Source organism: Leuciscus leuciscus (assembly GCF_965113295.1).
Source record: "Leuciscus leuciscus genome assembly, chromosome: 19".
Taxonomy (NCBI): domain Eukaryota; kingdom Metazoa; phylum Chordata; class Actinopteri; order Cypriniformes; family Leuciscidae; genus Leuciscus; species Leuciscus leuciscus.
The window spans coordinates 37,405,804-37,423,029 of NC_138743.1; the positions used below are offsets into that span (position 1 = coordinate 37,405,804).

General features: G+C 39.8%; 1 protein-coding gene across 1 annotated transcript in view; it reads left to right on the top strand.

Moving 5' to 3' along the window:
- l3mbtl3 (L3MBTL histone methyl-lysine binding protein 3) overlaps positions 1 to 17,226 on the top strand; it is a 71,503-nt gene that overhangs the window by 32,408 nt on the left and 21,869 nt on the right. Inside the window, 4 exon segments of the mRNA XM_082147724.1 lie at positions 843 to 1,119; positions 5,139 to 5,274; positions 5,691 to 5,910; positions 15,956 to 16,058. Coding sequence (XP_082003850.1) covers positions 843 to 1,119; positions 5,139 to 5,274; positions 5,691 to 5,910; positions 15,956 to 16,058 — 736 coding nt within the window.

Below are 17,226 nucleotides of genomic sequence, written 5' to 3' on the forward strand. Positions count from 1 at the left end.
AATACTTATTACAAAAGCGTACTGTATTGTCTCCCATGACAACAAGAGGGCGCACGAGAGCGCAATAAGCAAATATAAACCAAATCAAGCATCACATCTTTTATTGAAATGAAAGGACATTCACTTTTTTAAGTGCATTAACTTATAAGTATAATTTCCTTAATTTGTTAATTCGTTACATTTATATAGCGCTTTTTCTGAGACCTCAAAGCGCTTTACATAGAAGGCGGGAATCTCCTCAACCACCACCAATGTGCAGCATCCACTTGGATGATGCGACGGCAGCCATATTGCGCCAGAACGCCCACCACACACCAGCTTACTGGTGGAGAGGAGACAGTGATGAAGCCAATCAGTATATGGGGATGATTAGGAGGCCATGATGGACAGAGGCCAAGGGGCAAATTTGGCCAGGATGCCGAAGTGTGTCCCATTTGTCATTTTAAGCCTCAGAAGGGTGCTCTGCGGTCGATATGCGCCCTCGATGCGCACTTTTGGGGTGCCATTTGGGACAGGGCCAAAATAGCAAACTGCCATTCAGAAATAATCCACTTCTACTCACTACATCTACATATTGTTGGTCAAAAACACCAGACGCTCCTCTTGATCTGAGCGAGTGCTGAGCGCTCCTGTTGACAGTGTTTCCAGCTGATGAACACACTCACTCACTCACTCACACACACACACACACACACTCAGCTCTGACCGATGTGGAAATGGTCAAGTGGGTCGTTGGACAATTGTATTCATCATTACGTGCATTAAACGTCACAGTGCTGAGCTTTTTCACAGATCGTGTCCTTCATAGGGACTGAATATGATCTGCTTCCGTGTCGCTTTAGAGTCTTTACTCATCATGTTCTGCAGTTTCACAGCATTATCTTGCTTGTGTTGCATCTTTATCAGTCCAGTGTCTCACTGTAATTGTGAGCGAGATGCAGTGATGGCTCCCGATCTCTCCGTCGTCTGTTCGGGAGTTCAGGAGCAATCAGGAGCAATCAGGAGGACTCATCCCAGCTCCTTCTCTCCTGTGAAGCTTTGCTCCACACAGAAGCATGATCTGCCAGTCCTCCGGCGCACCGATGGAGCTGAAAATGCTCTTCATGCACATGAATGCATGTAATATGAGGCAGATTTCTCCAGTTTTCAGTCATCTCTGCTATCAGAGGCGGTGATAAATGTTTCAACTCAGCGCATCACAATTCATGACAGCACTGGATTTGATTCACAATACTGAAAAATGACTCAACTGGTGATCCATGTATATTGTATTCTTTGGAAAGCTATTTTTCACTCCACAGCAAATGCTTCAAATATAAAACAAGTGTAAATTATAGAGTCATTGATTATAAACATGCCAGCCCTGACCACTGGTGTGTGGGAATTACACTACACAAATACACTTACATAACTCTCTTATTCGGCACAAATCCAGATATGTACGTTTGCGTGATTGACGTTAATATATTTGCATGTTTCGGAGGATTTAAAAAGACATGATTTATATTCTGGAAAATATGGTAATTTATTGGTAAACTAGCACAACTGCAGTGTTTTTCTAAATGTTCAGAGCAAGACTCTGACAAGGCCGAGAACAATCCAGCACTGTTTACTCCGAGTGAGCAAAGCCTCTTGAAGTCGTTCAGTTTTAATGAGAGTTGACTTTGAGAGTTGGTTTGAGGCAACGTGAGCGAGCGAGCGAGTGATGCGACGGAGATGAGTAGAACTAGCTATCAGCAACCTAACAGCCCTTCTTCACAGAATCTGCATAAAGCCAAGAGAAAGGCGCTTTCAGCCATTATGTATGCAGTAAATTATTATATTATATTTACATTAGCCGTTATTTATGTAGTAGTGAAGCATGAACACACCAGAAATTGTGTTTAGTGGTGCTGTATTAGTGGTAACTTGCTGAATACACTTGAACATCGCTTAATAAGTGCCATGCAAATCAATAATTAATGTGGATATACTTTTAACTTCAGAACAGGGGGTTTAAATTGTCTTTATTACACTTTTTTTAAATATTACATGCAGCAATTTATTACTCAAAACTCAAAAACCAACACTAATTCAACATAATGATTCTTATTGTTTAGTTATATAAGTTATAATCATAATATATGGTAAATCACAGAAATATAACATTATGTAAATCACTTACTGCACATAATTGTAAATAATGTCTAAAAGCGGTGATGCTTTAATTTGATGGTCCACTTTAGACAGTCTACACACTATAAATAACTACATGTCAACTAACTCTCATTAGAGTATTAGTAGACTGTCTGTTTAATATCTGCTAACACATTATACTGACTATAAGTAACTTTGCAACTACATGTAAGCTAATTCTAACCCGAACACTAACAGTCTAATACTCTAATGAAGGGTTGTTGACATGCAGTGACAAAGTTACTTATAGTTAGTAGAATGTCTAAAGTGGACCATCGATGTAAAGTGTTGCCCTAAAACACATTTACTATACATTCAGTTAACCATTAATTATTGGCTTATTTCTGCATATTTATCCTTCAAATGTTTGATAAGTTGTAATTAAAATGTTAATTTTAAAAATACAGAAACAACTTATTTAATAAAGTAAAGGCCAATAAAGCTTTACTGTTGTAACAAATAAATGATCTTTTATTATATGATATGATTAATATCATATTTTTTTTAGATATGATGGTTTCATTATAAATATGGTGATTATCTATATTTAAAGATAATCTATAAGATATAAATAAGACGGACACCCAACTTAATATATGATATTTCCCATCTGAATCTGATCATGTCAACAGATGGAAAAGTCTGCAGCTGTTTATTATTATGTTAATTATTGTGCCTTTCACAAGAAATACCATACTTTTACATAATCTCCACTTATTGAAAAACTATTGCTTTAATTTACCTTGAAAATCATTAACAAGAACTTTGTTTCGAAATATGGTCATTCATTTTATTGATTCTCGTTTGCTACATAAATAAAAATAAATAAATAAATAAAAGCATTAAATATTAGGCAAGGCAAGTTTATTTATATAGCACATTTCATAAACAATGGCAATTCAAAGTGCTTTACATAGAAGAAATTAAAATAAATAAGAATAATTAAAACAGTTTAGAAAAAAAATTAAAATACAGTACTTTATTAGATAATATTAGTGCAGAATCAACTTTGCCTTGCCGTCTGTGATTTCACTTAATTAGACATTTTATGTAACCATAAAGCGCAGTCCAGAAAAATGAAAACTGTATTTGCGAAAAAATTTAATGGATTTCATAGGGCACTAATAATATACTGTAACCATTTGAGTGTAATTACAGTTGTTGGTTTCAAGGTGGCAGCAGAATCCACACACACACACACACACACACACACCACACACACACACACACACATCACTGACTGAGAGAAATAACAGATGTTACTGTCTGTCTCACACTCTTCTCTGACTCTCGCACCCATCATTCGAGATCCTCCACAGACTTTCACCCATCAGTCTTTCTCTTATACTCTCACAATCTATACTGGGTTCACACGTGTCTGTCATGTTCATGTGTTCAAGCATGACCTCCTCCAGTGTTGCTCGCTCTCGTGGCCTGTGTTCACTGACATTCACCGGAGCACTGGATGGGTTTGGTGGATTCCCACTGCGTTTTAAAATATCCCATCAATATTCCCTGAAGCATCTGAAAAAGACCTTTACGTCCGAGTCTTTGATGGTTTCCTGCGACGCCCTCGACTCTCCCACCTCACAGAGACAAGAGGATTAGATGTTTTGTCATGTCCGGCTCAAACCCCACACTGTGTATCTGTGCATCCTTAAATAGTTAATTTAATAGTATATTAAAGAGTCTAAAATCCAGGCTGTATAAAACTAAAAGATCTAAAATCCTAAATCCCCCGAATTTCGAATTTCATTTCAGTAACGTTAGTAAAACTTTAATACATTCACTCATCCATGAACATGATTCCCATCGGATTGCTTTCCATTGGCTGTGGAGGTGAAGACAACAACTCCCATGATTCCACACTCATTCACGGCATCATCACGTCATCAAGCGGCGCCTTTGTTATTGTTTTGAATAATCGACCTCTAGCGTCAAAACTTACATACTGTGCCTTTCATTTAAGTACTAAAATTACTTAAACTGCATACTAAACCTTAAAGTCCCCCTGTAGTCAATCATTGTATCCCTTGAAGCTAATCTTTGATCACCAAAATGACATATTTAAAAAATGTTTCCTTGAAAAAAAATGTCTTCATGCCTTAAAATATCTTGAATGTAACTCGACACCCTCGCCTCATTTAGTATGCGCGGCTCTATGAATATGCAAATGAGCCCCGCCTCCACTCACTCACTCCGCTCAGAGATCCACTGGTTGACGATCACACGTTGATCTGATTGGTTACAAGGTAACCACCGGTAAACACCAGCGATTTCAAAGCGTGTGTTTGAGACTGTCTTTGGTTCACTGCAGTTTTAAGGAGGAAATACTCAGCAATGGTGTCGACTTATGAACTTACACATGGTTTGTCTTAAAGCAGATTATAAACCCCACATAGACACATAAACTACATTAAAAGCTGGACTTTTAGAACTACATAGACAAAAACTAAAACAAGTACTGAAACTTTAAGTAAACCTAAGATGAAAACAGAAAATATAAAAAAATTTAATCTAATTCAAAATATTTACATGGTATCTCGAAGATACTACAATGAAACTGGTGTGACCAAAGCCAGAGGGAAGCGAGATGTGGTGAGAGATATTGATATGTTCAAATTGATTTAGTCATGGATGGAGGTGTGGAAACTGGAAGGAGATTAAACAACAGAGCGACCGATAAGAAGGATGCAAATTAAACATTTCTTTATCTCAAACTGTCATGCCGTGAATTAAATGAGCCAGTCTGGTCTGGATGTCCACATAGTGCCACCAGTGCTGTGAACACCACTGAAAACCCTGCTCGCCTCTGAAGTCCGTTCCCCGGTTTGATCCGAGTCCTGGAGACAGGCTGTCCTTTAGGAGCCGCTGCTCTTTTCTTCTCATTGTCTTGATGGCAGCGGCTGTTTTTAAAGAGTTGTGAGCATCTAAAACTCGATGTGACCGGATCCCCCTGCCAGCAGTCTGCTCTCTGCCAACGCTTCTGATTCCAGCTCGAACGTCAGCGTCTCTGGAGATCTGCTGTGCCATATGAAGATAATCTTCTCAAGGGACATTGAGATGCTACTAGCCAAGCTGTTCCTGCTTTCATCTGACGTGCCTCGGGGTGTTTTGTACCTTATATAAGAGTAGGATCTTTATTTATCAGCACACATCCAGCACACATTTGTAGTGACTTTCAGGCAATGTCATCAGAGAGAGACGGCGTGACCCTGCAGGATGATCTCTCCTGGAGTCGCCTGGCCTCAAGTGCATTTATTAAGTGCACGATGTCGATCAAACCTGCCATCAGTTACAGTAATAGCTCACAGCCTTAACCACTATACCACAGCACCCATGCTTTCCATCAGACGCCACACTTCTCTCAAACCTCGGGCACTTTATGGGAATTTAACCACCACTGCACTACAGAAACTATCAAAGTCACTGCAAAAAGGATTTTCATTTTCAGTGTTTTTGCTCTAAGAATTTTATAAAAGTTATCAAAACGTTATTTCTGAATGTTTTCTGAGCGTTCAAAACATCCAGTTTGCACAAACTTAATTAAGACATATTATTGTTATTATTATTTGCATTGTAAAAGCCCTATCAGAGTGACCTGCATTGCTCTCTTTCAGATCCATTTTGATGGCTGGACAGATGAGTACGATTACTGGACCGATGCAGATAGCCCAGATATTCATCCTGCCGGCTGGTGCGCCAAGACTGGACATCCACTGCAGCCTCCAATCAGTGAGTACATGTGACACACAACCATTGGCCTTCCCATGACATAAGCAGAAATACTTTGAGGCCTTCGAAGACACGTATTCTTACAGATAAGAGTGTGTCCTGAACAGACGTGATGCGATAAGATTCCAGCGACGAGCAATTCCAAATTTCAAAATCAATCAAAATCACAGCCAATCAGGAGAGAGTGTGGGCGGAGTCTCTCTGCAAGAGCACTGCACTCATAACCAAATCAATCAGAAATTACAGCCAATCAGGAGAGCGTGTGGGCGGACTCTCTCTGCAAGAGCACTGCACTCACAACCAAATCAATCAGAAATTACAGCCAATCAGGAGAGCGTGTGGGCGGACTCTCTCTGCAAGAGCACTGCACTCGCAACCAAATCAATCAGAAATCACAGCCAATCAGGAGAGTGTATGGGCGGACTCTCTCTGCAAGAGCACTGCACTCGCAACCAAATCAATCAGAAATCACAGCCAATCAGGAGAGTGTATGGGCGGACTCTCTCTGCAAGAGCACTGCACTCGCAACCAAATCAATCAGAAATCACAGCCAATCAGGAGAGTGTATGGGCGGACTCTCTCTGCAAGAGCACTGCAAGAGCAACCAAATCAATCAGAAATCACAGCTAAAATGACATACTGTGTGATGAGTGACTGATACAGTCTTTGTCACTGAATACACTTGTTTGTTCACAGTTTGAATGCTCTTGTTTCCTTTCATTTATTTCAAATATTCAATTAATTCAGTTCATATATCTTTGTATAGCGCTTTTCACTATACATATTGCTTCAAAGCAGCTTTAATACATGTCTACATGTCAATTTAGAGTGATGATGTGAATGATCTATTGTCACTTTCAGTACGGCTATGAAGGTCATGCAAAATTATAAGGCTGGTGAGGACAAAAACTCTGATTAACATGGAAAAAAGACGCCTTTCATCACATGTCGGTGCGTCACATCGCGTCTGGTTAGGCAAAGCGAAGGAAATGCAGAACTGTCACAACTGGTGGTGGTAGACACAGGCACATGACCATGAAAATGAATGTCAAAGTAAAGTCTTTAACAGATAATCCAAAAGGCAAATACAGATCAAGGCTGGAATACTGCAATAACACGTATACAGAGACGACACACCGGACACTGACAACTGACACAGAGCAACTTAAATACACTGGCAAACGAGACGGATTAATTACACACACCTGAATGACATCAGTAACCATAGTAACACATGACGTATTCGTGAACCGTGACACGAACACAGGCTAAGTATATATTTAATTCAATACTGCAAATATCAATGAAATAGTTGCATCTAATTATAATGGACAGTGTATTAGTGTTTATGTACTTATTATATACTGTGTCCTATTAACATCTGAATTCATTGTGCCTCTCATTCGCAATGTGCTGTTTGTGTGAAGAATGAAGATGGTGCCTAATTAAAGTGTTCCCAGTGGGTCTCTTACGAGCTTCAGTTTCCTTTAGGATGCTCTTCCTTCAATATTTATCCTTCCAACAACAAAAGACACCGACTAAGATTAGATGATTTGCATTGTATGGATAATGCAGTGCTATTTTACATGGATGTTTTTAGATCAGGTTTTTTTATTTTATAACACTGACTATTTTCAAGAAAGTGATTCAGACAAAACTATAAGCGTTCAGTTCATAGCCACTCTAACAGTGCCCTGTATCATATCTGTAAACAGACTGATCGCCTCAGACCCTCTACATGACACGCTCTCCTTGTTTAATGGAAAATTGTAGCCTAGAGAGATCGAGAAGTAATTATGTGGATATAAAAGAGGGATGGAGGTCTAACAGAGCTCTGGCTTCCTCTCCTGTCAATATCTTCTATTGGCTCCAGAGGATGATGGGAAAATGCTGTTGAACAATAAGCTTTTCGTCAGTCAGTCTGGCTGATAATCGTCTTCTCGTTCTCGTTCTCTTCCTCTGTGTCCATGGAAACGGATCGGAGGAATGTTTAGAAATCAGAAACTGGCATCAGGATGTGACCGACTTGCTGAGAGAGAGAGAGAGAGAGAGAGAGAGAGAGAGAGAGAGAGAGAGAGAGAGAGAGAAAAAAACCAGTGAAAGACAATATATCAGTTTGTGTATACGATGTCTGAGTCTATATATTCTTTAAATATGTATCTATATCTTTATGAGTCTTTATGCTTTCTACATAAATGTATGTACTGTATTAATACTTTATATGATTTTTAGCTCACAGTTTTATCTCAACTTTTGATTAAATCTTATTAGGGTCAAAATATTTGGTCACTGCAGAAATGATGCCAAAACCTCTTAATTTGCATACAAATGTAGAGAAATAATTTCACACAATAAATATTGTAATAGTTTATATTCTTTGTTGAGATAGTTAAAGCGGATTGCAAAGGGAAAAAAATTAAATACTCACGAGGAAAAGAAAGCAGCGATTGAAAAGAGCTTGTTATAACATGTCACGTTAAAATACCTGGTATAAAGTTATTCTCATGATGTCTGAAAATAAGTCATGAAGGAAAATTGACAGATCATCCAGTCAAACTGACGATCAGCTTTATTTGTAGGGCAACCTTATGATTTGAAATGATTCGTTTCAGCCTTTTTGAATGGAAGTTCCCCAAACCGGAAGTGCCGCCCATAATTCAAAATGCAGTAAGGTCGTCAGGAATAAGGTGGATAGACTTGAAACTTTGTGGGCTGGTAGTTCTTACTCTGTCTACAACGTCACAGAGACTCGCCCCGATCGGCCGATCATAACTCCTAAACCGTCAGGCGTAGGCTCAAGTGTCTTGGAATCTGTAGCTCAGATTCGATTGTCGAAATTTTCGGGTATTTTGGATTTTTTTTTAAACCTACTTTTGCAAACTAGTCCTAAGTTTTTTTCCTGATCAAAACCAAACCAGTGCAGCAAGATTCTCTGGAGTCTGATTGTCAAATATTATAAAAAAAAATCTAATAAAAAAAATTCGATGGGGCCGCCAAAATGTTCGAAGTGGGAGGAGCCACATTTACTAAAATGTCTGTAACCCGTGAACGGAATGAGATATTTTATGCGGCAACTGGCCACTAGGTGACGCTATTACATGGAAAAAACATAAAAATGGCTATAACTACACAACCCTGAGTCTGATTGACTTGAACATTTGCTTGCGGTGTCTTAAGGTGCCAAGACTGACTTTGAGGATGTTCACGTATCTTCTAAAACCGTGGCCGGCTGCGCCCACAACATTCGTACCACATGGTAGAACTCCTCATTTTGAGTTTTTGGCTCGACCTTGATAAAAACCACTGTGGCCCCCCTCGGGACTCTCTAGGTCAATAATTGTCCAAAAAATTATAACAACTTTGGCCTTTGGATAGCTATAGCTGGGGCATTTAGAAAGTAGGCATAGCCAAGTCCACCCAAAAGCCTATAATTCCTAAACGAAAACTCGAAACTTCACGAAGAAGGGTAAGATTCTTTAAACAAGCATGTTAAAAAGCTTTACAACCACATTTTCCTCTGTAAATTGCCTGTATTGGCTGTAAATGGTCTATTCCATCAATGATCTTGGTGGATACAGGCTAGTTAAAGACAACATAATACATTTTTATGCTTGTGCTTAAAGGCCTTAAAACACTTGAACCCTGATAATTGCTGCTGAAAATGATGAAGACAACTAATTAATCAAGTAAATATGAAAATTCTAATAGCAAATAGGTTTAAACAAAAATAAAATCTATCTTAATCAATAGTTTATAATAAATCCAAAGTATTGTATCTAATAAGAAAGAAGGACCCAAAATAAATAAGATACTTGCAGGATGAAAGGAGAGATAGAGGAGAAGAAGCAGAAGTGAAGAACAAAACAAGAGCAAAGACTGTATATGCAGGAAACTTCCATCCAACTAAACTTGTGGTTTGGTCTGATAAGAAAAGGTCAAACAGACTTATCCATTATTTCATAGTTGGTGTAACGGCTAGGTCGGCGTGACCGGTCAAATGCTACGGTTGCAAAGATAGACGAGGTGTGGTTTCGACACCTTTAAGACCTTTAAGAGAATATCGCAGATCTTGTATTATCTCGTGTCTGCAGAGATGGAAACAGACATATTTTGATACGAAGGTACATCACGTAATCAATTCTGATGGGATCTTACAGCACAGAAGAGGCACTAAAGACCTTAACATTTGGAAATAATCAAACATTTCAGAGCAAATAGTAGAAAATATATAAACTATTGGTAACACTTTACAATAATGATCATTAGTTCATGTATTAACTAATATGAACTAATAATGAGCAATAAATACATTTGTTACAGTATTTATTCATCTTTGTTAATGTTAGTTAATAAAAAATACAGCTGTTCATGGTTTGTTCATGTTCGTTCACAGTGGATTTACTAATGTTAAGAAATACAACCTTTGATTTTAATAACGTATTAGTAAATGTTGAAATGAATTTTAGCTAAGATTAATAAATGCTGAAGAAGTATTGTTTGTTCTTAGCTCATGTTAACTGAGGTAGTTAACTAATGAACCTTATTACCAAATTATTAAATAAATCAATAACATATAAAAGAATAATGCAAAATAAAGAATATAACGATTAATAATGATGTTAAAATGAATCCATGGCTATCAATGACTAGAGTTCATAAAGAAGAGATTAATAAGATTCAAATCAGAAATAAATAAAATACATTAATCAAAAGAATAAATAAAATTTTGCATATACCACTCCCTTTTAAAGAGGAACTTTAACTATGCCTCATGGTGTTGGAAGCCAATGCCCACTGCGCCATACTGAACAAATGCCTGCTAACTTTTAATTTCTTAACCAGCATTAGTGACCTAGGGCAGAGCGAAGGAGATAGCCATGCTCTCTCAACTGCCCGCTCTTACTTAAGGAAGAATAGCGGAAAGTGCTTTCGGGAAATCAGGTGTGAGAGCACAGAGACTGAAGGGGCCAGAGGGAAAGAAGGCCCTCTTACCAAAGGCCTTTCACCACTGAACCCCTAGGGAAGCCCTCTACCTGACAATCAGGTCTCTTGAGCCGATGCAGTCCCAGACAACAACAGTGTCGGCCCAGATCCGGGCCACATATGGTACATGTGGATTATACCCTCACCAGATATGGACCGGTAGCCTGACGTCGTCATACTCAAATTCTAGTCAGAATATGAGTCTGATTCTGCTCCATTGGGCTGTGATTATGGGGCGTGTTTCAATCGAACCAGGAAAGAAAATGCCTCTGCACTCAATTGGATATACCTACAACCAATCAGAGCAACGGAGTAAGTGACGTATGTTTTTCATTCATGTTTCCGATCGACAAATGCCTTGATTGCGGTTCTCTGTTCCTCTTTTCAAATGAATGCGCTGTTGATATCTTCTATAACAGACGCGATGGCGGAATCTACACATGATGTTTCATAAACAGAGTTCGGGAGGAGCACGTTCAAATAATCAATCCAATCAACTTGTCATCAAACGATTACCATGTCTACCCTATCAGCATATATATATTCACTCTGTCAACTCACCTAACATTCCTTGATAGTTTTCAGCATCCCTCCACTCACTCTCGGCTTGTTCTTCCACAGCCAGGAATACGGGGGGAGTACCCTGGGTTCGGGCCGATACCGAGCCGGAGCCTCTCCTCAGACAACACGCCAAATATGCATTTATTCTATCTGACTTATTTGTAAGTTTGAACTCGTGAAATCTCAATTCTCCAGCGGCAGCCATCTTTGTTGTAAACGAATTGAACCCAAGCGCTCGTTGGTGACGTGGATGATTACGTTACTGTTGATCATCTGTCCATCATCGTATAAAGCCCGCCCTGACAATTTGATTGGTCCGAACAGCTTTTGTTCAGGCATAATAGCTCCACAACGGATCATGTCCAGACCGAACTTCCCGACCGAAACATTTTGTGGGCGGAGCTAAGTTCGGCTGGCATCCAGGCTAGTGGACCGGATCTGGGCCAACACTATGTTGCTGTCTGGGGTCCCATCAGGCTACTACCTCAGATATACACACCGGAGGGGCTTCTGAGAGAGAGGGGCACCATAACCCCTCTCTCCACTACTCTCTACCACGTAGCCCTCATCAGCTGATAGTTGCCCACCCCTACAGTTCCAGCAATGAAGCATAATTGCATACCCCAAAGTTCAACCTCCATAACTATTTTATCGGAGTGAGCGACAGAAAGGAAACTGGGATGCTACTAGAGATCATGCCCATTCCTTCCAGCCCATTCCCTTGCCTTATCATAAGGGAAGTGCAATAATAATGTTTCCAACTCCATGTCTATCTACATGAATGTGATTCCATAGGAAGTTTATCAGAATTTCCTCCGAACTCCTGGTACCGGCAAGGGCAACAGATGCGAACATGGGATGCAAGTGGCAGTATTTCCCACCATCCTCATCTGTATTAGCCCATTTAAAATATAGAGGGAGCACATCAATACCACCCTTGAACTGCCAGTACTGGAGGAAGGTGACGGCAAAGAGGGAGTGAGACGCCAGTGGCGATATTCCCCACTCTCCTTTTCAGCCCAGCCTATTATATGTGAATACAGAGGGAACACATCGCTCCGTACCCCTCGTAGCAGAAAGGGCAACGGATGAGGAAGCGAGACGCATTCACCCCTTTAAAAATATCAGAGGATACTGATACCATCTTCATATTTTGTATTGGAGAGGGCGACAGAAAAAGAGTGGGACGCGATAGGCGGCATTGCCCAGTCTCTTTCATCCAGCACTATATAGCTGTGTGATACAAGGCACACCAATGTCATCTCCATCTGCTGCTATGTAGGCATGAGATGAGTAAGTTGTTCATTTTCCATTCTACCTCTTCTTGTGCAGCCCAGCCGCTGACAGAGGAGACTTATCCATGCTGCTAACTCCATTACACACAGATCAGGACAGATAATGAAGCAGGACGCCATCTGAAAAAAACACACTTATAGTATCTCTATCATAAAAATGGAGAAGGCAACAGATTAGAAAAGTGGAGCACCGTTCTATGTACCTCAACCACTAGCTACCCGTAAAACGTGTAGTGAGTGACTCCAAGGGAAGCACAATAGTCCCTGTCGCAATACAGATGAAAAAGTGGGATGTTTCCACCTGAAGTCGTCTATTATATGTATGTAAAATAAGAAACTCCCCCCTCAGAGGGAGGGACGACAGTAGAGAAAACTCTAGCTCAAATATACAATACTGTGCAAAAGTCTTAGACACATTAGTATTTTCACCCCAAAAAATGGTTTTAAGCCAGTTACTTATATCTTTTGCTGTAGTGTGTCAGTAGGAAATATCGGAAACATTAATTTTGCCATTAATTGGTATAATCCAGTGAGATTTTTGTATGCACAAGGATGACAACAGCCAGTATGATCCACATGGAAATCTGATCTCACCTTAATCAAGTCTCCGTCTGTGATTATATGAAGAAACAGAAACAACTGAGATGGACTAAATCCAGAAGAACTGTGGCATCGTCTCCAAGACACTTGAAGAACCTTCCTCCAAACCTACAGTACTTTGAATAGCTTTAGCCACTTGTGTAAAAATGCTGTAAAGTAAGGATGCTTTCAAAAATAATGTCATAAATAGATTTTATTTATCAATTAACAATAAACAAATCAGTATTTGGTGTGACCACCCTTTGCGTTTAAAAGCTTTTGTCCAGGTACACTTGCACATCGTTTTTCAGGTAGCTTTAAAGGAAGGTTTCTTCAAGTTTCTTCACACATCATGTGTATCATCACCCGTTATGAAGCAGGGACATGGCGTGACACATCTCCTAAAGCTCTTTCTATCCAATTTTTTTTTTTAAATCACACACAGACAGACACTCAGCTGAGATTTCACATGGACACACACAAAAAAAATGGCTTCCTGAAGACAAAGAAGCTAATGATGTGTTCTTCAGGCATCCTTTTATAGCCTGTCGCCGTGCCTGTGACGTCGAAGTTTGTGCATACTTAAAGGATTAGTTCACCTCAAAATGAAAACTTCCTGATAATTTACTCACCCCAATGCCATCCAAGATGTCCATGTCTTTCTTTCTTCAGTGGAAAAGAAATTAAGTTTTTTGAGGAAAACATTTCAGGATTTTTCTCCACACAATGGACTTCAATGGCAACCAGAATGTTGAAGTTCAAATCAATGCCACTTCAAAGTCTCTGCACGATCCCAGCTGAGGAATAGGGTCTTATCTGGCGAAACGATCTGCCATTTTCTAAAAATAAATAAAAATGTATATACTTTTTAACCACAATTGTTTGTCTTGTGCTGGTCTGCGACGCGCCACGCATTGCGTCATCACGATGGAAAGGTCACGCATCACGTCATCTATAGTTATTTGTCTGTGTACTCCGGTTCAGAAAGGAGGGAAGGGTGAAAAATTCCCGTGACCTTTCCATCGTGATGACGTAATACGTGGCGTGTCGCAGACCAGCACAAGACAAACAATTGTGGTCAAAAAGTATATCATTTTTTTTTTTTTTTTTTATCGTTTCACCAGATAAGACTCTATTCCTCAGCTGGGATCGTGCAGAGACTTTGAAGCGGCATTGATTTGAACTTCAACATTCTGGTTGCCATTGAAGTCCATTGTGTGGAGAAAAATCCTGAAATGTTTTCCTCAAAAAACTTAATTTCTTTTCCACTGAAGAAAGAAAGACATGGACATCTTGGATGGCATTGGGGTGAGTAAATTATCAGGAAGTTTTCATTTTGAGGTGAACTAACCCTTTAAAGTTAGAGTAGGCAATTTTGAAAAGGCTAGCAAATGCAAGCTAGCTTTGAAAGCATTAGATCTCTCCTTCCCTTCAGCACGCTCTCCAAAGCCACGCCTCCCTCAAAACACATGAACGCACACAGCAGAGTCTGCAAAGCGTCACGAGAGACGGCATTAAACTACCTCATGTCTCAAAGCACACAACATTACAGTAATAATGAACATGAACAACTTAAAGAGCTCTGACACGTACCAACTGATTGCTGCAGATTCATTTCGTTCATTGTAATAGTGTTGCCATAGAATCGCATAAATCCGAGTCTGAGGACATGAACCGTTCGAGTAGAACGTCATGGGTTGCCATCTCTTAATCACGGTAATTAGGACATGGCGTGAATGCAGCATGAGCTCGCTGTTGTTTTGGTTCAAGAGGAACTATAAAAGGCTTCTGCACTCGGTGACTGTCTGTCCACAACTCTGCATAGCCTCATCATGAAGCGCGCTGAGGACCCAGACAGCAACACAGTGTCCGCACAGATCCGGCCGTGTGGAATCCACGTTTAGCAGATGTGTGTCGGATCTGGGCAGACACTGTTGCTATCGTGTGATTTCTGTGAGCAGGTGTGTGACAGGCAGGTAGGACATCATATCATCGCATTCGGACCGACACACGGACATAGCCATCCATAAAATCCTGTCTTTAAAAAATATATATATATATATATATATATTCACACATTAAATTGAATTCCTCTGATATTTTCTGATCTCAGGTTAAGGCCTCTATTAATATCCTAAATACTCTTTTCTCTTTACTTTTGTTACTTTCCACTTTCACTTTTGTCTTGTCTACACACAAGCATCAATGTGCAATTAATCTACACTGGCAAACTCAATGAATCTGCTGTAATACTCCTCATGTTTGTGATACTCACCTGACCTCTAGTTTGTCAAACACACCTCCACGCTGTCTCTCCTTCAGAAGCTCTTTCAGCGCTCATAAGGCTAACAGGTATTCATTTCAAGGACGTTTACACGCTAGTAAATGATCTGTTTTAATTTTTAATCGTCTAAACCATTTTGCAGCCACGGTACTTTATAAAAGTAGCCCAAACCAACACATCCCACAGCTCTGTAAGAGGGTAATCACTGATCAAAAACAGTCCTGTAAAACTCGTCAGTGCTGCAAACTGGTGAATCTCACTGTATATATGTCAGCTGATGTTGTGGTTTCCAGAGTGAGGATGATGTGTTTAATATGTGATGTGTTTCTGTGTGTCTTCATAGCTCCTCAGGACATGTTTGAGACATCTGAGCAGGGCGGCTGTCCCACGGCTGGTTGTAAGGGAGTGGGTCACATTAAAGGAGCTCGCTACTCTGGACACCACAGGTGTGTGTGTGTGTGTGTGTGTGTGTGTGTGTGTGTGTGTGTGTGTGTGTGTGTCCTGTCTTCAGCATCACTGCAGTCCAAAGCCTGTTTACACATACAGTATATTCACACGTCACATGAAGTTTTGGTCTGATATAAATGAGGGTCTTTCTCAGAAGGGGCAAAAAATGGGGATGTCAAAACAACTGTCATTAGTTAATCTACTGTTTGATGCTGCATGTTGTTCTTTGCCTTGTGGCAAACTAATAGCCATCGTAATATCATGTGGTTCAGAGCGCTCTGTCTGAGACTGGACTTGATCGAACAGCTGAGCGGCTTGTTGATGTCCAGTTCCATTGCATTTTCCTGAGTCAGATCCTTCTTTAATGCTTTAGAGGAATGTTCTGTACAAGATTCATGGGTGCAGTCTGTGACGTGCTGTCGATAACAGAAAATAATTTCAACTCGTCTCAGAGTCTGTAAAAACAACAGTAATGCGCTTACACTTCACTGAAAGTGTTGTTCGAAGACTTTCCAATTTAAATAACATAATAAATGTGTTTTAAAGGGTTAGTTCACCAAAAAAATAAATAAAAAATGAAGCTTCTGTCATCATTTACCCTAATGCAGTTAAAAACTTTCATTCATCTTAAAAATACAAATAAAGATATGAAGATATTCTCTTATCGTTTCTGTCCCTCCATTGAATGCCAATATTTTCAAGCTTTAAAAAGTTCATAAAGATATCATAAAAGTAATCCATGTGAATAAAGCGGCTTGATCCAAGTCTTGAGAAGATATACAATACACTTTATATGATGCTTTTATTCACGTAAACATTGATCAACATTAAATGTGGTCAATAGAAGCTCAACCGTGCTCGTGTGACATGCAAGAACAAACCGCATTGTGTCTGAAAAGCCCTGAATGTCATTTCCAGCAGCGAATCACAGCTCAGGATTACAGGACTTCAATGATCACTGAGCTTTCTGCTCCACATTCAGGCCCAGATCAGTCCAGAGCACAGCTATCGGCCTGAGGACAGGTGTTCGACGTCTGCTCTCTGATCTCTCTATTTAATAAGTCCGTTTGAGAATAATCTCCCAGAGTGCAGGCAAATCCATACGGATCAAAGCTCATATGGGAAATATCACTTTACCGGATTAAACGCGTTTCATATGTGTAATTT